General features: G+C 39.3%; 1 protein-coding gene across 1 annotated transcript in view; it reads right to left on the bottom strand.

Annotated features, from left to right (window-relative positions):
- The window catches only part of LOC100888739 (neural cell adhesion molecule L1), a 48,457-nt gene that overhangs the window by 8,234 nt on the left and 14,967 nt on the right, over window positions 1-25,256 (bottom strand). Inside the window, exons 4-15 of the mRNA XM_030998189.1 lie at window positions 13,982-14,160; window positions 13,139-13,444; window positions 10,385-10,490; window positions 9,654-9,841; window positions 9,110-9,250; window positions 8,012-8,170; window positions 7,285-7,421; window positions 6,480-6,639; window positions 5,909-6,057; window positions 2,021-2,153; window positions 1,394-1,554; window positions 272-493 (exon numbers count right to left, since the gene is read on the bottom strand). Coding sequence (XP_030854049.1) covers window positions 272-493; window positions 1,394-1,554; window positions 2,021-2,153; window positions 5,909-6,057; window positions 6,480-6,639; window positions 7,285-7,421; window positions 8,012-8,170; window positions 9,110-9,250; window positions 9,654-9,841; window positions 10,385-10,490; window positions 13,139-13,444; window positions 13,982-14,160 — 2,041 coding nt within the window. The remainder of the gene's footprint in view (window positions 1-271; window positions 494-1,393; window positions 1,555-2,020; window positions 2,154-5,908; window positions 6,058-6,479; window positions 6,640-7,284; window positions 7,422-8,011; window positions 8,171-9,109; window positions 9,251-9,653; window positions 9,842-10,384; window positions 10,491-13,138; window positions 13,445-13,981; window positions 14,161-25,256) is intronic.

Here is a 25,256-nt window from a genome sequence, read left to right as displayed (position 1 = left end):
CTAGAAGACATCATTATTATTATTGTCAAGAACCAACCAATACACATGAATATGCAATCATTGTCTATATTTAACTACTACAGTTATACAAAGTATTTGTATTATTTATTTAAAATAGGAAATAAAAATATAATAGAGCAAACAACTGTACATTCTTGATTTCTATATCTATATATTAAATACCTTGATCACTGTAATAGAGACTGCCAAATAGTCAATAGAAATGTTAAGAATAACAAAATTACGATCTCATTATCTTTTGAGGACCTACCTGCCATCTTATGACCATTGCTTCGGGTCTTGTGCTACTTCCGCTGACTCCGCTCGGATTTTCAGAGGGTGGGGCAACTTGAGGATCGACCGTTGGGGCTACCTCCGCACTTGGTTCAGACTCCCCAATCTCGTTCACAGCAATGACTCGGAACTGATAGTCTACGAACGGCTGCAGGTAAAGCACTTTGCGATAGATTGCAAGGCCACTAGATGTCTCGTTCTGTTAAAGAAAGAGAGAGAAATACCGGTACCAATTAATAACTGAATTCAAAATCACAACAGAAATTAGTCCCGAGTTGAAACTAGTCCCTGACCATCGAGCTGAAACCCAGTTTTGTGTTATCGAGTTTTCATCACATTAACAAGTCCCCATGAATTCCTGCTTATGCATTTGTTTTGTAATTTGAAATATTGACATGCTTATTAAATTATTATTATGTACATTGCGATCCTTTTCTCACTTTTGTGCTCTTGCAAACTTCAACTCTATAAAGACCAGGAGTGCGTGCGCGACACACAACAATGGTCATTAATGCTGATCTACTCACTCCATTCCAGCGAGAGTAGTCGCACTAAGGAATGGTAGCACTCGCGCTATAGGCTGAATTTGGATGGGGATCGATAACTCATCGGCTCGCTCAATGCCCTGACAGCCTTGCATGTAAGCGGCGGCTATTTATTTTATATTCAATTGTGAGAGCATTTGGTATGAACATTGAAACATGTAAAATCTTAAGGACAGAGGTTCTGAACGTTCATTTGATTAATGAAATGTAAATTTCAAGGGATTTCATGCTTCCTTGGAAGAGGAAAAGCTAAATGGGTTCAGAATTGTGGTGACGTCAGTTCAGTAGTGCCCATTGTCAACGATATGAAGCCATGGATTCAGCTTTTATTTGACTAGAAGAGTTCAATGCACTAACATTCTGGTTGGTAGTACTCTCATCTTTATTGAGATAATAAATAAAGAAGATGATGTTTGTTTAGATTTCCTATCAAGAACAAATTTGCAATTTCTTCAAAAATCGAATCACAGGACCATCATGTAGTGCGCGGTGGACTTTAGAAATACGACCCTCAACAGTGGCAAGTCTGTCCCGTGATTTCAACGTGAACTTACTGCTTGGAATTGCCAGTGCATATCTGCCCACTTGGTGTCGTACTGGATGATGTAATATTGGATAGGAGCATTGTTATCATTGCCAGGCTCCCAGAAAAGGTCCATTGCAAACTCCTGTTGCTTGGCTCGAAGCATCAGAATCTGAGGAGATTCAGGCCGACCTGGGAGAAGCACAATGCATCAAATGTTAAATAAAGCTTCTCATTAACTTTTTTATCTTCACAAAATACTGTATAAATATGAAATTGAAAACGATATATAGATAAGGCCTGAAATTTTTTTAATACCCAGCCATGTCATATACTGTGTTGAATGATATAATTTATCAAAAAATGAATCAAATAAGGGCTTCTTAGCACAAGTGGTGTTAGTAATACACTTCAGAATTGCTGATGATTCTTGGAATTGTATAGTGCCATATTTCTGTTAAAAACATTCAAAGTGCTGGCTGCGCCAAAGAAGTCAGTATTTACACATTTACTGAAATGGTTATTAGTTTTGAGGCATGATTCGGAAGAGTTATTTCAATTTGCTACAAATTCTGTGAATCAGTTCAACAGCTCTTGATGGTACAAGCAATAAACGGGACCTAAGATGTCACCGTAGATGTCATTTTCTAAGTCGTACCTTTTACAATGAGTTTAGCAGAGGCATTCACTGAATGAACTGTGCCTGCACTCTCATCAATGGTTGCTTCGAAAACACATGTATAGGTTCCTGAATGAGTACAAAAGGCATTCTCTATTCTCAGGGAATTGTCCTATATCGAGGAAAGAAAAAGAACAAATTTTAGTACCGGTAATGCAATTTCATTGAACTTTTTCATTTCTTTAATTTCTTTAAATATTTTTATAACTATATATAATCTCTATAATAAATTAACCGAAAAAAACATTGAGCAGAGCATTTTGTTTAAAAAAAATCTGTGTATGCAATAATAGTGCGTTTTTTAAACCCAGCAATTTCTTAAACAACTTTGGAAGAATAAAGTACATAAAAACAGCCCAAAGATACTAAACAAATATATCACTTTACCAACAAACAGTGATTTAGAGTAGGATTTATATCTACAGTAGACAAGCAAGCTTTTGTTTTTCGGATTTAAACCCTCAGATGGATAATAATCATTTCCTTTCTCTGACAAGAAACACAAAAAATAATGAAAAATCAATCAAAATGAGAGAAAGATATCTTCTTAATTTCCTAAAGGTTTGGAGTTATATCTTTCCCAGAGTGATTTAATGGAGAATAGGCAGACAATATAATAGGGGTACATAAATGTTAAATATTTACAAGATGTGCTAATGACAACTTATGCAGCAGCTGCTTTGTTCACAGAAGATTGTTTTAAGTGCATTTCCAGGATAAATTTTAGGAATGCGGCACGGTAATCCAGGGCCTGGGCAGTAATGGGTGGGTCATCATTGTCTCCAAGGAGGATGATATTTGTGGTGACTTTGGCCACGAAAATGGGAGGAACTGATCGTAGTACATGTAGGTGTTGAGTGCAAGTTAATATGGTCTTGATGAGTGGGGGTCATGCATGCTCCTATCAGATGGTTGACTGTTTCATCTGCTGTCTGGCAGGGACATGCTGGACTCTGAGCTTTTTGACAAGGTAGCCAATCAGAAAAATCAGAACTGATTTTATTATTTACTATATAAATCTATTGTATCCACCTATTATTTGCTAGTTTATCTAAACTCAGCAACCATCAAGAACTTAAAACGTCACATTCGCGCATGCCCCACCCCCAATACATCACCTTCCCAGGGTTGACGTGCGCAACGCACGCCCACCATTGCCGGGCAAGGAGAGGGGATGGAGGGAGGGAGAGGGGACGAAGGGAGGGACATAGGTAGATACATAGATTTATATAGTAAATAATAAAATTAGATTTGATTTTTCTGATTTACCACAATAAATCAATGTATCTACGTATTATTACAGAAAGGACCGGGATGCATGTCCCAAACATGAAGGAGATAACTGGGGAACAATGCAGACGAAGCCGCCCTTAGGGTTGCAAACAAAACCTGCCCAGAGGGGACGTCCCTAAGATAAAACAACAAAATAAATTGGGAGACCGGCAAAAGGCGGCCTTCAAAATGCCGTCCAAACCCACTCCTTGGAACAACGCCCAGGAAGTAATGATACTTCTTGTATCGTGGGCCCTGGTCCTGCCCTCTGGGAGGAGGCCCTCAGGTCCAGCCGCCTGAATAGCTTCCACTATCGATCTTGAGATGGACTCTCGAGAAGCTGGAGAAAAGGGCTCACGAGATATGAGAAATAATTGTTCATCCTTTCGATGACCCTTGGTCTTATCTAAATACCACTTAAGTGCCCGCACTGGTCACCAGATCTTGTCCTTCACGACCGAGGAGAATTCCGAAAGAGGACTGAGGGACACCTCCACCGGCCCAGAGGACGCGGACTGATTTTTGGCAATGAACGAAGGCTGTGGCACCTGTCTCTCCCACCTGATGTGGCCAGGGGAGGTAGACAGCGCATGAAGCGTACTCCTCCGCTGTCCAGAAACTATTGCCATTAAGAACACAGTTTTCACCATCAAATGAAAAAGTGAAGCCTCAGACAAAGGCTCAAAAGGAGGCTTTGCTAAAGCCGGGGCCGGCTTTGGTTAAGCTGGCCGGTGTAGAAAAAAGGAACGCAGTAGCTTGGACACGAAATACGAGTTAGACACCCCCGAACCGTCCGGAAACTCGACATGAATGGCGGCGATCGATGGCTGAACGGTAACCACTGATGGAGAAGAGCTCCAAGCGAGAATTGTAAAGAGCCTTCGTGGAGTCCCTACGACTATGGACTATAAACTGGGAAGCTCTCTCAAAGAATCCTGAAACCCTAGCATCCTCTCCGACAACAGCCAGAGAGAACACCGTGGGACAAATCCGGACAGAGGCTGGGACACCAAGTCCAGCCTCAGCGGGAGAGGAAAAAGGCGACCCGTCCAAGAGAGACAGAACAGGGAACCACGGCCTAATCCTCCTTGATCTTCCTCAAGCTCTGAGGGATCAGAGGAAAGGGGGAGCATAGCCTCGGAAGTGCCCCCAATGGAGAAAGAAGGCATCCAATGCCCAGTCCTCAGGATCCTGAACCCACAAACAATACCTTGGAAGACGGTGGTTGCTAGTGGTGGCAAACAGATCGATCGCTAGATAATCCCAAGCCACAAAACTGGCCGAACACCTCTAGATTCAGCAACCACTCCGAGGGAAGACACTTGCCCCGAGAGAGAAAGTCTGCTATCGGGCCATCAGGACAATGTTGTTGGCCCGACATCACCTCCACAGCTGGGCCGGCAAAAGCGTTCGTTTTCACTGGGTGCCTGCCGTAGCAAAAAGCAGATTTGACAAAAGACTTAACTCCGTTTCGTTGACAATCAGCCATGCATAAAGACTCTCGTCTACGGCTGATTGTCAACGAAACGGAGTTAAGTCTTTTGTTAATTTCGTTTATTGATACGGCAGGCAGCCAGTGAAAAAGAATTTGTTTAATAAAATTATGGAAATGCAAGCACTACTTTAAACAAACAGAACTTTGTCATTCCTTGCTCATTTTTCCTGATTGAGGTGTCATATGAAAGGGCAGAAACTCAACTTTCTAGAAATGTGATTTTTTCTTCGAAATTCAGATACCGCCTGCCAAATTACTTTTTGGTTTCCTTCCTTTAAATTGCTTTTAATCACCCATGCGTCATCTGAGTAGCATCACATGAAAGAGGAGACTCTAAGCTTTCCAAATATGTATCGTTCATTAATTATAGTTGTGATTAAGTTATGATAGAACATCGATACTTCTCGGTTTCGTTTTTTCTGGGACGCACTGTTTAACAACCACAAACAGGAGGGGCAGCTAGGGTTTTACAGGCGTGCAAGCACGATTAAAGGTAATAAAAAGTTTTGGGAAATTTTGAAAATCGGGTGGATAGCGATTCTTTACAATTTTGATAGATTTGGATGCCCCTGTGGATGTAGTATGCCCCTGTGGATAAGCACTACAAAATTTAGCCCCTAAAACACCTCTGCTTTCAAGACAAATTGAATATAAAAATTTACCCGTCCTCCCGGTAAATTTTGACAAATTTAAAATAGCGCCTATGGCCGTACAATGGAAGCTACGACCATAAAAATCTCAGAATATGTAGTTGTGATATATTATTTCCAAACGGGAATAGATAATTGGTCGATTTTAGTCAAGAAACATTGTTTTATAGCTTAATTAATATCTTGACCTTGAGAGGGAGCTATACAACATGAAGAGTTTATTATTTACAATTTCATAACCTTAGACTCGATATCAACCGCGACAACAATCACTAAATATTGTAGGATCGCATTTGCTTCCAATATGTTCATTTGAACCAAATTCATGACCCCGTACCAAAACTTTATATTACCTTTAAGGGTGCCCACAGTGGCAGATAAACAAACTAATATCCTACTTTTCAAAGACAAATGAAGACCTATTTAAATGTCTGGTGTATGCATATTGACCTGATTAGCCTCGAGTCTCTGACCATCTTTCATCCAGTAGACATAGGGTTCAATCAGCTCCTCGTCATACGTTATTTCACACTGAAAAGTGGCTGTATTGCCCTCTCGAATCATCAAATTAGCAGGAGAAAGGTAAATTGTTGTCTTGCCTGTTCAGTGGTGATAGGAGGAATGTGAGGGAGAGATCACACATTCACAATGAATATCATCTCTCTTTATCAACTTCATTGTGCAATGCACAGATCAGCATAACATTTTTCAAGTCTTGTTTAGAATTGGTTACATGACCTATTGAAGTAAACATTAGTATATTGGGGCAAATATGATACATTTTAAAATCTTGCAAACACTTGACCAAACATTGCTTTTGTAGGAGTATATAGCAATATGACACAAGCGAGTGTCTGCATATGTTGTTACTTTTGTATTCAACAGAAAATGTTAATTAATGTTTAGGCAGAACTATTAAAAAGTGGTATTTGCAACCCTATGCAAGAGGAACAAGAAAAGGGATTATAATTAGAAACTAAAATAAAGCAAACAAAAATGAAAATTATAAAAAAACTCTCACCTAGCGTTGTCAGGGTAGCACTACCTGTTGCCTCATAATCTTCTCCATCAATAGCATTTTCTGCTCTGCATTCATATTCTCCGCCATCCACTTTCTTGACATTGTTGATCACTAGGCTTCCCTCAGTTTCATTGATGGTGTATTTGATCCCATTGGTCAACTGTAGTTCATAACAGGGGCAAAAAAAGGGAGTGTCAAAGAACTAAACAGAACTAATAATCATTATAAGTTCTATAGCACATTTCAGGACCATAGGCCCTCACAACGCACTTTACAAAGTGCAATTAACAATTCACGATAACCCTTATAAAAAAGATAACTTTTAAGGGCTTTAAAAAATGTAATGGAGTGTAGCGATACTGAAATAGCATTCCACAGTTTAGGGCCTCCACATGCCGGTGCTCTGTCACCATAGAGTATATAATATTGACCCTCTGTTGACATTTTATTAGACTGAATTAGATTGAATAAAGTCACACTCATCTGGGTCAATATTATATACCTTCTGGCAACAGAACTCATGGTACTGCAACAGTACAGCTGAGAGTGCTTCTTCTTCATAGTGACTGATTTTCATTAGAATTGAATATTTTCACACTCATCAGGGTCAAGATTATGTACTTTAAAGCCACAACAAAATCCACAGGAACAAAAACGGAGAAAGGTCACATTTTCTTTTCACAAATCTAGCATCAATGCAAACATGAATGCTCTCATTCTTTATGCTGATAACTGATATGAATGCAGTGTGCAGGGATGCGAACAAAACAACAAGAGTGTTAAGAATGTTGAGCAGCCTGCTTACCACTGATCCCTTGAAGGTCCATGTTATGGTTGGATCAGGTCTTCCTTTAGAATGGCAGATGAACTTGGCAGAGTCATCCTCTACAACACTTAGTCTCCTTGTCAGAGGCGTGAAACTAGTTATCCTAGCAGGGAAAGCTAGGGGTAGACAGCAAAGTCATGTCAGAGATATCAATACACAATGTTAGTAACATATTACAATATACAACTATCACTTGACTCCCTATTTATTAAATTTACTCACCAAAAATAAGAGTGCAAGGCTAACAATATATGCTTGTAAGGAAGTAGCCTGGGGAACGATGGCTTTCAGTCCTCCCTGAGGTAATTGATAATGAGGATCGATGGCCTACCAAAGGGCACAAGCGCATCAACTTGGATTGAACTAGGACCTCTTGGTTATGAGACCACTGCTTTAATTACCACTGAGCCATTGAGCCATTCAGTAGACTCTCAAAATTTGTATCTCTCTCTCTCTCAATAAAAATAAGTGAATACAGCTCATTAGCAACAAATCTAGTCTATACCAAATCAACAAATTTCTTCCATCATGGACCATCAAATAGAATTGCCTAAAAGGCCAGAGAAACAATGAAATAACTGAGTGATTGATTGATCTGAAATCACTCAGGTGAAGTCTTAGACATGCCTTGTGAAAACCTGCAATATATTCTTGTTAAGAATTTGGGGCAGATTTCAAAGTGACCAAGGTACAAATGTATACTCACAGACTACATTGAGTACAACACTGGCGAGTTCCTCTTTGTACTTGTTGGTAGATATACACTGGAACAAATTGCTGTCTGTTGTATGTAGGTTTGTGATAGCTATGGTTGCTAACTGGGGGTCTCCAGTCACCACAGTCCATCTTTCTGTATCTATGTTGGCTGTCAAAGGAGAAAGAAAATATTTCTAAACAACCGAAAGTTCAGATTTAAAGGTCTTATTCATAAAGTTTTGGTAAGGCTTCAGAAAAATTTCATAAGATTTCTTTGATTTCAGATGACAATTAGCAAGATACTTGTAATACTATGCTGCTATCAAGTTTTTCCTCAAGAGAAATATTCAACTAATAAGACGGAAGACATAGTTTATACACCTGGCCTGGCACATAAATTAAAACAATGTCAATTTGCACTAGGCAATTATGAGGATTGTGTGTCTGCCACACACATGCCATCTTCACTTGAAATGCTGAGATTGTTGTGCAGGCAGCCATCAGGTTGGTAGGGTTCTAGTGAAGGGTAGTATTTAGCTGTGATCTAGCATTCCTTCTGAATATTTATATTGAAGTTTACTACAAATAATGGATGGAATATCAAATAAAAATCGGACATATCACTTGTGATACAAGGAGAACATATATACTATATGTTACACATTTCACTCCAATTTTCTTTCTGCTATCAAAACTGTAAATGAGCTTTTATTAAAAAAAAAATTAAAAAAATTAGTTGACTTCACTTTCACATTGTCATCCTACTACACAAATTCCACAATTCGTACTATTACTGCTAATTCTACTAACAGGTCTGTTCCCCTGTAGTACCAGTACTACTGGTACTTTGCTACCTATACTTATTATTGTAACTTCAGTCAATTCTTAACTTTCAATTTCATAACATAAGTTGTATCATACAAAATAGGATGAATTCATCTCTTTGAAGCTAGAAGGGTGTTAACTCATATACTTTAAAATAACGCCCTTCTGTATCTGAACAGACAAACTGTTCTTTTTACATTAATAATAAATATGACTGCAGCTAGAACAGAGGAAGTCCTCCGAGTTCAACACTGAAATGAAAATGCCCTATAGCTGATCTTACATTCAAAATCAGCCCAAGTTTGTCCATTAACAAGCCATTCAACAGTGGGCGGTGGAACACCCTCAGAACGGCATTCAATGTCCACTGATTCACCAGGTCCCTTGGTTTCATTGGAGGGTGGGGCTAGGAAATATGGTGAAGCTAAATAAATGAAAAGGAAGAGAAAAGTATGTGAAATGAATCACTATGAACTTAGTCTATTTCAATTTGTTTTATAAAAGAGAAATATTAACTTCAATAACTGTATTGTATGGTATCGTTGTATACTTATATCCTGAAGGTCAATAGCCTACAAAATTATATATATCCCACGTACACCACATTAACAATTGGTTCAATTTATAACATAGTAGAAGAAAATGAAATGGACTCCTACAAAAGGTCTCAATACACAACTACTTAACATTGTACCTTATTCATTTGACAGAGTAAGACTTTATTAAAGCACAGATGTTGTTACTATTGACAGGATACAGTATTAAACTAAGCATTTGCAGGCATGGATTTTTTTCTTGTTTACATCATTATTTGACTTTCAACTTACATTCCACAGTAACTATTGTGCTGAATTCATCATCCCCTCCTGTGTTTGATGCAACACATGTATACGTTCCCTCGTCACTGATCTCAACAGCGGAGATGACCAGCGCCTGCCCGGATTCTTCAATAGATACTCGTCCTCCAGACTGTAGCTGCTCCTCTCCTTGCTTCCATGTGATTACAGGGGTTGGGCTGGAGAAAGGGGGAAAGGGAGAAAGGGAGAAAGAGAGAGGAAAAGACAGAGATATTTTCATGCAATAGGCCAATTTTGTTATGTAATCAAAATTAGTTAAAAAATCTTTGTTAATAGTGCCTTGTTAGGACAAACATTATGGCTTGTCCTACCTAACAACACGTAATGTGTGCAATTTGCATGCCGACTATTGAAATACAATTACTACAAACAGGTGAATTCACGAATTTGTAAAATGAAAGATTTGTGCTTTAAATTTGATTACATTACAAAAATGGTCTATTCACCATGTTATGCCCTACACAATATTTTTTAAAGCCATTACAGTTGGATCTTTTAAAGAATTTGTACAAATATTTTTCAAAAAGAAGATACAAGTATATGCAAGAAAAGTAAGGAAAAAATATATCTCCATTATGGAAAAGTTCAGTTGAAAAAAATTTAGGACAGGAGAAATTTGTCTTCAACTAAAGTAATGCAATAAGAAAAGATAGAGAGAGAGAGAGAGAGGGAATAGAGGGTTAACCTTAAAACATACTTACTATCCAAAAGCAATGCATTTCAGCTTAAATGACTGAGTTCTAATGGCAACTTCGCTTGCTGCTGGGTGACTGTCTAAGTGGGCTGCACTTGCCACTGCTGGCAAATCTGAAATTATACAGTTAATCATAAACAAGTTTAGTCATACTTTAACACAAAAATGTTGATGATTGGTTAGTCATCTAAAAGCAAATTGAAGCTTGTAAATGAGGAACTCATGAACCCACTGCTTCAAATCCTATCCAAGGGACTGGGTGGTTGAAGATCAATGCCTTCCAAAGAGCCACTAGTACATCAACTTGGATATAGACCATATGAACCTTTGTTCTTGTGCTTACGCTACTACTTTTCTTCCTCTGATAAATCATATTGGTGTTTTTTGTGATGATAATAATGATGATAATGATGATGGAGGTGGTGGTATTGTTTATACTACTACTACATATATAACTATGTACTATACTACTACTACTACTACTACTACTAATACTACTTCTACCGGTAGTACTACTACTACTACTTCTACTAATACCAAAGTATTCTTATGCAAGAAAACAAATCAATATCCAAATGCTACATGTATATCTTGGTATAATTTTGTTCCAATTATAAAAGAAAATATGTTCATTATTATTCCCTGATTAAGATGCATTCTTACAATGAAGACTAGAATGATATGCACATTGAAAATTGAAGGCAAATAATGCACGATGGTTAAGACTTGACTCCACTCCAGCCCAATTGAGTGATTTACAGAGTAACTGGAAGGGATCCCCAAAAAATAGATCGATCTGCAACTGCATGCAGTCGAAAATGATGCCTCCATCATAGAGCAATTTTACAAACCAAAACAGAAGCAATTTTAGAATTCAAGTTTGATTCTAATCCATTAACAGGTTTTCAGAATATCCTGACTTAAATGACCCCCATGACATTTGACCTTTGACCTCAGGACCCCCAAAATCTAATCAGTTCATTGGCTAATTTGCAAGATACATACATGTCTTGAGTTTGATTATAATCCATCCATCTCTTCTATGATAATGTGATCACAAGTTATTTTTGCATACATAATGAGCCCTGTGACCTTTGACCTTGAGACCCAAAATCTCTTCAGTTCATTAGCTCTGCAAGATACATACATGATTCAAGTTTGGCAGAAATAGATCACTTGGTTCTTGTGATAACGCGATCACTAGAACAAGATGTACAGATGGACCTATACTGACGGACAACCCGTAAACATAATGCCCCTGGCTACTTCTGCCTTAAATATCAAATGGGAACCTGTACCACTAAATTAATCGTAATTAAAATGAGGACGTAATTAAATGCGCAAAACTAACTAAGCCGTGCCAAAAAGGACAACAAATCCTCAAGTTTCAACAGTGACTTAGCTGTAGATGAGTTCTCTCGGCGTAAATAGAATAGAAAGAGGAAAATTGGGGGCGTTCGGTTGCGCACATGAACCCTGGGCGATGTATTGGGGTGGGGCTTGCGCAAATGTGACGTTTTAGTTCTCGATGGCTGCATAGTTTAGATAAAACTAGCAAATAATAGGTAGAAACATCTATTGTGGTAAATACACGGGCTAGCTGGTTGTGCTTATTATAACCAACATGTACCAATGACCATTTTTGTCGCTTCATTATCTTTTGCATGTATTTGTTCCTTATTTCATCTATTTCATTCTATAAACGTGAAGTATTTATTTCTTGTAATTATGTATTTTGTTGAATATGACTGTAACGCCAGTGGAAAACAATTTTCTATGTAACTTGTTTGCAAAGACCAAATAAAATATCTTGTATCTTGTATCTTGTATGAAAAAGCCAACAAAAAGCTAATATTGGCATTGGCTGGAATAGAACATATAAGGTGCTATCTTGCTTTTCAACGGCGGGTTCAAAATTACCGAATATTTGTGGGGCCCTACAAATATTAGAAATGGTTATACTTATGGATATTTCAGCCGTCTCTGAACCAATTTGGTTCAAACAAAATGTTTTTATCATTTAAATTGTGTATTCTTTCAAATTTGACACTCAGTTTTTCATCATCTCACAAAACAAACTATCCCTTTAACTATACATCTAACATAACCTACTACCGGTAGTTAGAAAACATTCCAAATTAATAGTTACAGGTATATGACTTGTTCTTGAATTACAGCGAATCATAATCAAAATTGCATTCATATTTTTAAAATAGAGGGAATAAGTGGTGCAGGATTTTCATCTACAGTCAATATGAATTTGGAACTTATCGAAATCCTTGAATTATCGATTTATCTTAATATACTTCAGTCCAGTAAATGATAGCAAAGACCGAGAAGAAGCAGAAGGAAAAGGATAATGCAGAATGTATGGATTTTTTTTTTAATAGAGAGAGGGGGACGGTTATCTACGAACAATTAAGTAATATGAATTGAAGAAGATAACACAAGGAAAGAAATGCATTTTAATGGAATAACAGGCATATACAAGACAGGAGGGTTGTAAATCTAAATCTTAGCCTCTTTTTGTATTACCAGGTACTCTAAAACCATAAACATTTGTGGACTGTAAACAACAGCCATTCATACAGCAAGCAATTTTACCAAATTGTAAATATTTAGTGTTGTGTCTATTATGGTACCATGACACAAAATCTTTGGCGAACTTAACCACTCCTGAAATTCACAAAAAGAATTCATGCGTGCAAAAGTTTCTGGTTTGACAGTGTCTATGTTAATAGGTATCAACTGCTACACCTACCTATTACACTCAGCGTGATTTTTGGTGACCTCTGAAACAACCCTACAACGTTATTGATGGCTAGACAGTAGTAGCCTTTAGCGTCGCTTGCAATAACGTTTGAAAAAATCAGGTTCCCTTGTGGATCCTGGTTAATCCGTGCATTGTATGTGATGGGTGTGGGTTTGGGAGCTGCATCGGTCCAGTAAATCATGGGAGCAGGATTGCCATTAGGGACACCGGGGGATCCACCACAACGGAGCTTCAGGGGTTGTCCCTGGCTCAATTGTACCATTGCAGGTGCAGTGTTCTCAAACTGTTCCATGACTGGAGATCAAAACGGAGACAACAGAAACATGTAGGTTTTATAACTTGGTACTCTAAGTCAAAACTGACCAATGATCCTAGATCTATAATAATCCTAACATCCCAATTCTCTATTTCATAGAGTATAATGACATCAATTTTGTGAACCAGAACATGAATGACACTTGATGATGGGCTTCACCAATAGATTTTTCAATTAAAAACTTACTGTAAAAGTAGAAATATTTTGTGGTAAATTAATGTTTGCATATTTCGCGCTAACATCAAAAAGCACAAATTTTAGAACTCGCAAAAATATAAGCATGATTTCTTATGCATGTTTTGAACAGACTGAATTGCATGCAATACTTGTACAAATGCACCGATATGAATGAAAATAATAGAGTGAAGTGTGCAACGCAAATTTAAGAGCCTGAGAATATGTTTTTGGGTTGCTCAGCGCTAAAAATGAATCCTGCGAAAACAGCTTTACAGTACTAGGACTTATATTCATTCGTTCCATACGACACTATGCTAACAATGAAGGCATCAACTTACATGCCAATGATGTCCTAATCTTCTGGGACATTGCTGTACCAAGCCTGTTCTTAGCAAAACATTGGTACTGTCCATCGTCTGCTGTTGTTAATGATTCGATCACTAGGTTCCCCCCATCCAGGCTAGCGTGATCATTGCTGTCCACATCAAATAAAGAACCGTCCTTCTCCCAGTAGTACCTGGTATTGAAATAAATCATTGAAACATAATTAAATATTATAAGACGGTTAGAAGAATCCCTGCAATCTGATCGGTCAATTAGCGTTCAGTTATTTATACTAGATGCACGAGATATCAACACGATATGTGCGAAATTGGAATCGATAACTCCGATATCCCGATTGTTTGCATTTTCTCGCTTCTCCACTATGGAAAAAAAAACCTAAACAAGATTTAGATGGCGAAATCGCGGCAGCCATTTGATTTTCAAGCTTCTGTAAGAAGAAGAATTATCAAAATTGTTGGATGATTCAGATGCGGCTAGCATGAAAAGTTCAAATAAAGTATGGATTCTCAAAGTTGGAAAAGTTTGCACAGATCAAGAACGTCAATTCAGGAGACATTTTTACGCCAGAATTGGACAAACTGTTATCATTCTAAACTAAGTTCTATGCTTCTGTACATATAGACTGACGGTGAGTTGTAAACCTAGACTGTCTTTAGTACCATCGCTGTTGCATACAACGCCACTTTATTTGGATCACTGTACTTTAGATATCAGTAATAAGTAATATCAGATATTAGATATTAGTAACAAATTTCAATTTCTCGAGAGCACACGTATGTTTAAGGCTGTGTTGGTGAAACTGAAGCGAGAGGGGCCGGGAAGCACCACACATAAAGCCTCAATTTCTGTACTTGATATGGACAAGATCCAGACCTCTTCTAATTTAGATTGCACCTCCCCAAAACTCAAAAAAGCTTGCAAAATAAGTTTTTATTGATTTAATGACTTTCTTTTGTTAAGGTTTCATGTTAAGGTCAGTTAGGCCTAAGTCATTATTTGTCTTAATCCATTGCACTAATAACAGACAAATTATGCAAATTTAAAAATCATGCTTTCCGGTAATTACCGGAAAGCAATATTTTGCCATGCATCCAGTAAATCTGTATAATAACAAATTTTTGTATTTTTGACGATTTTTGGGGCCCCATCTTATAAAACAGATGATGCACAGGATTAATTTGTGGGTGGGTGGAATTGTGTGCACGCAGTACCTTTGAATTTGGTCTAAAACCATTCAAAGGTACCTTGTGCACACGATTCCTACCGATGTACGCACTCAAACCTGTGCATTATTTGTATACTATATTATCACTTTCATCCTACCAATCCCCCTTTCCACCCCCATGGTGAGCATTGTTTCTTCTCTCTTCTGTCCACTCTAAACTCTCTGGCCCGAATTCACAAAGGAGGTTTAGATTTAACCCAGGCTTAATCGCGTCATAATACGTCATAACCCCGAGCTTTAGACCATGGGTCATTATTTTGGTATTCACAAAGGAAGTTTAGATTTAACCCAGGCTAAATCGCGTCATATTACGTCATATTTTTAACCTGCTCAGAAGGGTGGTTTAAAACAGCGGACTAAATCTAACCCACGGTTTAACGCGTCATATGACGTCATACCAGCGAGCTTTGGCTTTTTAGCGCAGACGATCGTACAAATTTTGTTGACAAATTTGTGGTGAAACAAAGTGAAGAGACCTTCACAAAGTTGCTGTTTTTTCAACTTTGATATCCTACATTGTAAGTATTTTTAGTTATTCACAACATATTTGTACCATATTCTCTGTTCTGCTACAATGGAAGCCCAATTAAACATGTTTTATGTGCGTAAAAAGTGCACGAATAATAATCTTCATCGTAAGTTGCACAGCCTTTGCGAACATTGTCGCAGAACCTTACGCAGCTCGGACCCATGCGTGTGTATTTGCGTTGTGTACGTTGTTTATGTAATCCTGCGAGGCAAGGCAATTTCGCAATAACTGCGAATGTGCCAGCTAACAATACGAAATTAGTTAGGTCTATATCATCACACAATTGTGTGATTCGGGAAGAAAAATATGTTAATCATGACATTTGAGACATTCCTGGCCTCGGGGGGGGGGGGGGGGGTAGCGACAGTTCCATTTGTATTTTCTGCTCTAAGTTCTGATGCTGCTTCTCATCTGACTATTAAACGGAGGAGAACGAAAAATGCCGAAATGAAAATGAAAATTCTTCCACGCTGATGGATTTTACTATAGTCTAGTCTAGGCCTACTAGACCTCTATATACAGAGGCCTGGTCTAGACCTAGATCTAGACTCTAGTACTACTAGATCTAGGCCTACACTGACACTCAGTACTGACTGAATAAGACTTGAGCTTGAGCTCGAAGTCGGTGGCAGTGAGACACGCAAACACGACGTGGGCCTAGGCTAGATGATGATAGACCTAGATCTAGGTCTAGGCCTAGATTCTAGATCTATCTAGATCTAGATCTAGTCCTCATTCTCAAGAAATTAGTCAAGCACGCCAAACCATGGCATGAATTTATTAAAAGTATTTTGTAAATTATTGTAAAAGATGCAGATCTAGATCTAAGTAAGTTAGACTAGACCTAGGTCTAGAATCTAGACCTAGATCTAGTCTAGACCTCTAGATCTATTCTAGATTTAGAAATTGAAATGGAATAAAATATTTTTCAAAATAGACCTAGGGTCTAGACCTAGATCTAGTCTACTAGGTCTAGTCTAGTAGATCTACTCTAGACTTTCTAGATCTAGAACTAGTAGACCTAGATTCTAGGCCGTAGGGTCTACCGGTATAGGCCTAGACCTCAGGCTCTAGGTCTACTACCTCTAGATCTAGAATCTAGATCTAGTCTATGTGGTCTAGATCTAGACAGTCTCTCTAAACCTAGTCTACTTTTCATAAATTCATGTGTCTCACCGTCACTGAGTTCGATTCGAGCACAAGTCTGAGCTGAATGAGAGGTACTTTGTCTTTAGGCCCATCTAGATCTAGATCTAGACTAGACTGTACTGACTGTCGAATGTCTCTAGATTCTACACTCAACTCCTACAAATTTATACTACATCATGATCATGTCTAGGCCTAGAGTCTACATCAATACATTGTTGTACTTGAATTTTGAAGCAAGTTTAAAATCTGTGCAAGCAAGTAGCCAATAAATCAATGTGTGTTCTTCCTAATCTACATGTAATCTTAGTCAAAAAAATCAACCTTTCACATGGGACATCTAATGCTAATTTACATGTATCTAATTTCACATTTTATCAAGCATGAGTAGATTTTTAACAAAACATGACAGGAATTGGCCCCTACGTTCTTATGGAGGTTCAGTGACATCATCTTTCCTAATTACCCAATAGTATGAATCAATAGCACTCATTTCTTTAATGCAATCAAAGTATCGTTAATATTTTTTTTAGAGTTTGCAAAAGCTATTCAAAATCAGATTGTCTACAATACAAAGAATGCAAAACATGTAATATCATAGGATTTATTTGATAAACAATGAATGATATTTTTTCATTTCATGTTCTAATTTTAATTCACTTTTTTTCTATTTTGTTGTGACAGAGACAGCATGGCTGAATATATTCACCATCTCCGCCAGCTTGATTGGAACAGAGAGTTGATAGGCAGACCTCAGAGAGGCCTTTGTGACCCATGAACCCTTTTGAAGTGTATGATGATGAGTCATTTCGGACCAGGTACTGGTTTTCCAAAGAGGCAGCGCTCTACCTCATCAACTTGGTGGATGAAGAGCTGAGGAGGACGACAGACAGAAACGACCCAATACCTATGCAGGTAGTGACAGCACTTCGATTCTATGCTGTTGGTGAGTAATTTACCTTATTTAGTATTTAGTAAATTTCTATTTAATCTGGGCTGAGCGAAAAAGTAAAAGGGTAAAATTGCGGTTACCATGTTTTGCGGGAGGTTTTTTCATAAATCGGGAGATTCTACATCAAAGCGGGAGGAATGGCGTGGTGGCGTGAGACTACCTCTAAATGCAAGAGGGTTGACAGCCCTGATGTAATAAAAAATCTATTCTACAATTGTAAGGACATTAAACATTTCTCAGTTTGAGAATTTGATCTGGCCATGTAACTTGTAAGAAATTGTACTAGTTGATATTTCACTGAAAGGATTTTTTTTTTTTTACAGCATCATTCCAAAAGATGCATGGTGATGAGGCACAACTTTCACAGTCTTCTGTATGCAGAGTCATCAAAGACGTGTCAGAAGTGTTTGCAAGAAGAAGGAAACAATTCATGAAGTTCCCAACATCAAGAGAAGAAGTAGAAGCAACACAGCAGCAGTTCTACCAATACTGCAGGTTGCCAGGTTTTCTAGGTGCAATTGATAGGACTCATGTCTACATCAGGAGTCTTGGTGGAGATCAAGCCCTGTATTTTATTAATAGGAAGAACAGATACTCTATTAATGAAATGAAAAATTTCCCTTTTTTTGGAGATGCTCCCCATTTACTTTTAATCCAATTAATTAAATGACCGATATGGAATTGGTTCACCCTTTAGTTTCTCTGAACGAAACGTACACCCATGCAGTACTGTGGTCTGAAACAATTAGACCGTATGATTTGAAATCTAATGGTTGATATAGTTCCTCCCAAAAACATTTTTGCAAAAGGTACCAACCACTTTGAAAGGGAAATCGTCATCATCTTCATCATCATCAACATCATCACTGAAATCGTTATTTGACTGCTTCATCACCATCGCCACCGACAACATTGCTGTCATCATTATCATCACTGACATCATCATCGACTTCAACGTTGTCTTCGTCAATAACTTTGAATACTTGCTTTGATTATCCATAGTAAATCCTCAATATTTAAATATAAATTTCTCTTGTTTGATGGTGTGGTTTTTCTCGTGAAATCATTAAGTTAGGAGGTAAACGTTTTACAAGTGAATGACCTACTTTGTTTATCTTGTTTAATTATTAATATACCATTTGCTGTTATCTATTACTTATAATTACCCAGGACACACCATGAATTAAAATGGATTCGGTATGTTTCGCTAAATCCAAACACCCACAGAGAGAGAGAGAGCAAAAGATAAAGAGAGAGATGAAGAAAGAAGGAGAAAGGGTATGTTTGAGAGAGAGAGGTGGAGAAAAAAGTGAAAGAAAAGGGGTACGAGAGGGATTTAAAGAAATGGAGTTCTAACGAAATAAAAAGATATTTGAGAGAGGTGGGGTGGAGAGCTGGTGAAAAAAGAGAGACAACAAACAAAAACAAGGAAGGTGAAAGAGTGAGAAGTACAGACGAAATTTACAAAAAGTTCTTTTCTTTTTGTTTAAATCACTACTCCCTTGAGAAATGTAATAAAGCAGAAAAATTAAGAAAAAAAATGAACGCCCCCCTAAGAAAAGAATTAATATAGCAAATAAACAAATTCATAAAAAATGCATGCCCCCCCCCCCTAAGAAAAAAATTAATGCCCCCCCCCCTAAGAAAATTAAAAACAAAATTACCCCCACCCCCAGTAAAGCCCCACCCCCTAAAAAAACAATTAATGCCCCCTCCCCCCTATGAAAAATTAAGAACAAAATTAACCCCCCCTCCCCCTCCCTCAAAAAAAAAAAACCATCCCCTAAGAAAACAATAAATATCCCCTCCCCCCCCCCCCCCCCGAATTAGGCCTAATAATTCTTTATCACATGTCAAGACTGCCTTGTTTTTGCTGTCCTCCTATTTTATATGACCAGTAAGCCCGGGTTTTTTTTCTCAATACATCTATGCATTTTATGCATTAATGCCAGTATTTTCTATCAGATAGTATTTATTGTAACCTTTCAGCCCTTTCTTTCTACATCATCAACACATTCTGGACTAAACGTCATCGATCGCTTTCGCTGCCTCTACGGAGTCTACGCTATATAACACGAGTCTACTCTTACTTCGGATTGATTAATTGCTAAACTAAAGTGTGACCTATGCTCTAAAATCATCATAACAATCAACGAAAATGTGATCATATAGCTCTAAAATGAACACTACATCATAGAAAATGTTCACTCTGGTACAAGGGTCGTTTACAGAAGTTTTTTGTGGACTCTTCCACGAAAACTGTCGATGTTTAGTGTGTTGTGATGCCCAGCTGATCATAATTATGTCGGACGATTATAGGCCATGAATTAACAACGATAGTGAGGAATTATGGAGGTAATTTATGCGAAATTCGGTAATATTTTGAGGACATCTGTCAGAGAACTGTTTTAGTATGTGAATAGTGGTTTAAAGTCTTATCTCAACTTAGAATCGGTCGGTTTTCAGTCTCTACTTGTAGGCGAAGAGTGATAGCCCAAATACAACTGAATCTGGACTTAGCAGACGACGGTGAACTCGGTGGAGTAACCAAGTGTACTGAGCGCGCATGCTCAGTTCAATGCTTCAATTCTGCGCATGCTCATTTTATTTTTTTGCTCTCTTAGGCATGCTTAAACCGTGGGTTAAACCGTGGGTTAGATGTAGACCATGGGTTATTTAACCCACGCTTTGTGAATACCGAGCGAGGTTTAAACCGTGGGTTAGATTTAGCCTGGGCTAAATAACCCAGGGTTAGATTTAGCCTGGGTTAAATCTAAACCTCCTTTGTGAATTCGGGCCTCTATGTTTAGCTACTTTATGGAGACATAATAATACAGGGTTCACACATTCTGTACCAGGTGCGAGAGACGCTTTATTCTTACATCAACTCTACGCCATAACAACAGTGGGCGCTATACACATTGTAACACCTTTCCTTTTAAAACAATCAATAGAATTGCTTCTTTAACACATGCAATTCTGTATTTGCAAACCATCAGGATAACCGTTTTAAATGTGTATTATAAAGTGTGATTTAAAACATGTCCAGGCTTATTGAAAACTGTGGAGTGTGATATTTGGATTCACAAAGTAGCATATTATGTGTTAGCACTATTCCGGGTACAATATATCTCCTGAGATAACAACTGGTGGGCAAACTTACCATAATTATGTTACACTCATGTTTTTAAAATACCCTTTATAACCTTACCGAATTTGAAGGCTCTCAAATACATATACATGTAGTTTGAAATATAACACAAATTCTTAACAAATCAAATATCACAATTTTCCTTCTTGAACTGTGTATGAATACCAATGATTCATTTGTTAAATCTAAACTTAAACAAAACCATATAAAGTGTTACTTAATTACTTCTGCATAATAGTCTTTCAGATAGGTGGGTCATCTTCTGCTTCGTGTGCTTCTGCGAAACTGTTGCACTGGGGGTTGCGTTTCTTGCATGTCCTTATTAGTGCTGGCTTCACGTTCTTCATCGATCTCGCGTCACGACTGATGATGTGGCGAAAACGAAGACATCGTGAAATCTGGATCACACGCTTCTGCTGTCTTTCTCAAATGTCTGCGATTTCTACGTCCATGTACACCGCTCTCCGTTTCAACGATATATGATCGATGCACTACTTCTTTAACTACTTTCGCTTTCTCCAACGCGACATTCTCTCCCCTGTGGCTGAATTCGAACTACATCTCCTTTCTGCAATGGCTCGAGATTCTTTGCATCGCGATTGTAGTATTTCTCGTCGCTTCTGATTTGCTTGCTTACGCTTCTTGACATCTGTAATATCCCGCAGGTATATACTGCCAGCTACGGCAGGGAGTACACACAGACATGCACGGAATGTAAGTGCTTGAAACGGAACGTCAAGATGTTGAATAAATAAACTCACTTCCTAAATACCCTAGTTCAAGATGTATCTTTGTTAATTACATAAAGATAGAGATTTTACAATGGCGACGAGACGGGATCCACTTTGTGCTCTACTGTTCGACAAAAAAGTGAACTTTTGACTTTTTTTCCACAGACGGTACGTACACGTACGTGTGATGGTGACTGAGTGTGTACCGAGTAACTTTTGTGCCCCACGTATTGACATTCATGTGATCCAGTGAATAGCCCAATATGTCTATGCCCATTCTACCACCGTTTGACCCTCACGGGGACAGTGCATCTTTGAGTCAGAGATGGGAACAGTATATAAAAAGATTTGAAGGAGCCATGGTTGGGTTCAATATCATCGGACCAAAACGAAAACGGGCCCTTCTGTTGCACTATGGAGGTGAACAGCTCCAGAATGTGTTCGACACCCTACCTGATACAGGGACTGACAATGATTATGAAAGGGCATGTGATGCTCTTAAAGCCCACTTCGTGCCGAAGAAGAACATCATTTACGAGACGATTTTGTTTCGTAGACTCACCCAAGAAGCTGATGAAAACGTTGCACAATTTTGCACCAGATTACGGAAGGAAGCGGAAAAGTGTCAGTTCACAGAGGTGGAACGTGAATTAGTCACTCAGATTATCACCGGCTGTCGGTCAGGACAGTTACGTAGACGCGCCCTTGAGAAACAGACATCTCTCGACACACTTATAGAGCTAGCTCGATCACTTGAGTTATCACATGAGCGGGCGGATGGAGTCGAAGCAGACAAGGTTACACAATTCCATCGCGTTTCTTCACAACAGAAAGGGCGTGCACGTCCCAACCAGAAATCATCACAGTGTGGAAATTGTGGCTATGGCTATCCTCACACTGGAGACTGCCCTGCAAAGGGCAAACGCTGCAACACCTGTAATAAAATGAACCACTTTGCATCAGTTTGCCGCAATGGCAAACCAGTCAAGTCTGTCAGCGATGATAATGCCACATCACTCCCAAGTGCAGACACCTCGCAGAACCCTGTTGACACGATCCATGAGTATATGTTCGCAGTGTCAAACACCAAGCCGCCAACACATGTAGGTATAACCATCGATGGCATACGCTGTTCTATGATTATCGACTCGGGATGTTCGCGAAACATCATCGATGAGCCTACCTACAAGAAACTGAACGTGAGCCTTAAGAAATCTTCTATCCGCCTCTTCCCGTATGGTTCGAAAACACCCTTGAGTGTCCTAGGTGTGTTTACCGGTAGCCTCGAGTCACAGAGAAAAACCACTGCTGCAGAAATATATGTGGTGAAGGGCTCATATGGATGTCTTCTTGGGCGTAGCACTGCTGAAGATCTCAATTTGATCATCATCAACGACACCGCCAATGCTGTCAATGCAGAAAATGACTATACATCTGCATACTCAAACCTATGGTCGGGGGTTGGGAAGCTGAAAGACAAGAAGGTGAAACTCCATATTGACACCTCAGTTCCTCCAGTCGCACAACGGTTTCGCAGTACACCATTTCATCTGCGAAAACAGATTGAGAAACAGCTTGCTGAGCTACAGGACGCCGACATAATCGAGGATGCTACTGGGCCGACTCCATGGGTTTCGCCGATTGTAGCCGTTCCCAAGCCAAATGATCCACAGAATGTTCGGATTTGTGTGGACATGAGGGCGGCTAATAAGGCTGTCATCAGAGAGCGTCATCCTACACCTACAATGGATGAAATCATCACTGAGTTGAACGGGTCCAAGGTATTTTCTAAGTTGGATCTGAAATCTGGATACCATCAGCTCGAGCTTGAACCTGAGAGCAGATACATAACCACGTTTGCAACGCATGTTGGACTGAAGCGCTACAAGAGGCTGAATTTTGGCATATCCTCTGCGAGTGAAGTTTTTCAGAACGCCATTCGTCAGACATTAGAAGGCATACCAGGAGTCCTCAATGTGTCTGATGATATTCTTGTACATGCACCTGATGAAGCGTCACACAATGAGAGGCTGAATACACTCTTTCAACGTCTGCAAGAGCAAGGACTGACCCTGAACACGCGGAAATGCCAATTCAACAAGACAACGATTTCTTTCTTTGGCCTTGTATTCTCAGCAGAAGGAGCGTCGCCTGATCCTGATAAGGTTGACGCTATCCACCAGGCTGCACGTCCGCAAAATGCCCAGGAAGTGAGAAGTCTTCTTGGCATGGCCAGTTATAGCTCGCGTTTTATTCCCAATCTCGCGACAATCACTGCACCTCTCCGTAGCCTCATGACAAAAGGAGTGAAATTTGAATGGAATCAAGAGCATGAAGCAGCGTTGAAAGCGTTGAAGGATTCCATATCAAAAAGTGCAGTATCATCATACTTTGACACAGCCAAGCGTACAATTCTGTATGTCGACGCCAGCCCAGTGGGACTGGGAGCCATGTTGACCCAAGAGGGAAGTACAATCATATATGCTAGTCGTTCCCTTACACCAACAGAACAAAGATACAGCCAGATAGAGAGAGAAGCTCTTGGTATTGCTTGGGGTGTTCATCGTCTTCACACATATCTTTTTGGTCGGAACTTCACGGTGGTCACCGACCACAAGCCTCTGATCCCTATCTTTGGAAAGCCAAAGATTGTACCATCAGCACGCATTGCAAACTGGATGTTGAAACTCCAGCACTACGACATGGATGTAATCCACGCCCCTGGAAAGACAAACCCAGCTGACTACATTTCACGGCATCCCTGTAGTGATAGCGCTAGTACACCAATGCCAGATGTCGAAGCCTACATCAACTTTGTGGCTCATCATGCAGCTCCAAAAACCGCCAGTCTCGACGACATACGATCAGAAACAGCCCGCGATTCTGCATTACAAGCTACGATCGAAGCCTATCACAGTGGAAAATGGGAGAATCTCAAAGGCTCTCATCGCGCTATGTGGAATGTTCGCAATGAAATTGCAGTCACTGAGGATGATATTGTGCTGAGGGATAAGCGTATTGTGATACCAGAAGCCCTTCATAAGCGTATCATCGATATCGCACACGAGAGTCACCCAGGTATTGTGCGTACGAAAGCATTGCTCCGCTCAAAGGTTTGGTTTGAATCGCTTGATAGTAAAGTGGAATCACTTGTGAAAGATTGCCCTGTATGCCAAACCGTACGCGATATCCGTACGCCTCTGGAGCCCCTCAAGATGTCACAAATGCCACCCGGTCCTTGGCAGAATTTAAGCATCGATTTCTGTGGTCCGTTACCAACAGGAGAGTATTTGATGGTACTCATTGATGAGTTTTCGAGATACCCAGTTGTAGAGGTTGTAGGTTCAGTGTCCGCTAGAGCTGTGATACCCGTTCTTGATAAAGTGTTGTCTGTATTTGGATTTCCGAAAGTCCTAAAGAGCGATAATGGAAGCCCATTCAATTCGAGTTCATTCGCCGATTACGCGTCTCACTGCGGATTTCAGCATCGTCGAATCACTCCTCACTGGCCTAGAGCTAATGCTCAAGCAGAAG

Source organism: Strongylocentrotus purpuratus, unplaced genomic scaffold (assembly GCF_000002235.5).
Source record: "Strongylocentrotus purpuratus isolate Spur 01 unplaced genomic scaffold, Spur_5.0 spur5_contig_858, whole genome shotgun sequence".
NCBI classification, from domain to species: domain Eukaryota; kingdom Metazoa; phylum Echinodermata; class Echinoidea; order Camarodonta; family Strongylocentrotidae; genus Strongylocentrotus; species Strongylocentrotus purpuratus.
Note: the sequence above shows the minus strand (reverse complement) of the source record. Positions and strands in the feature narration are given on the sequence as shown.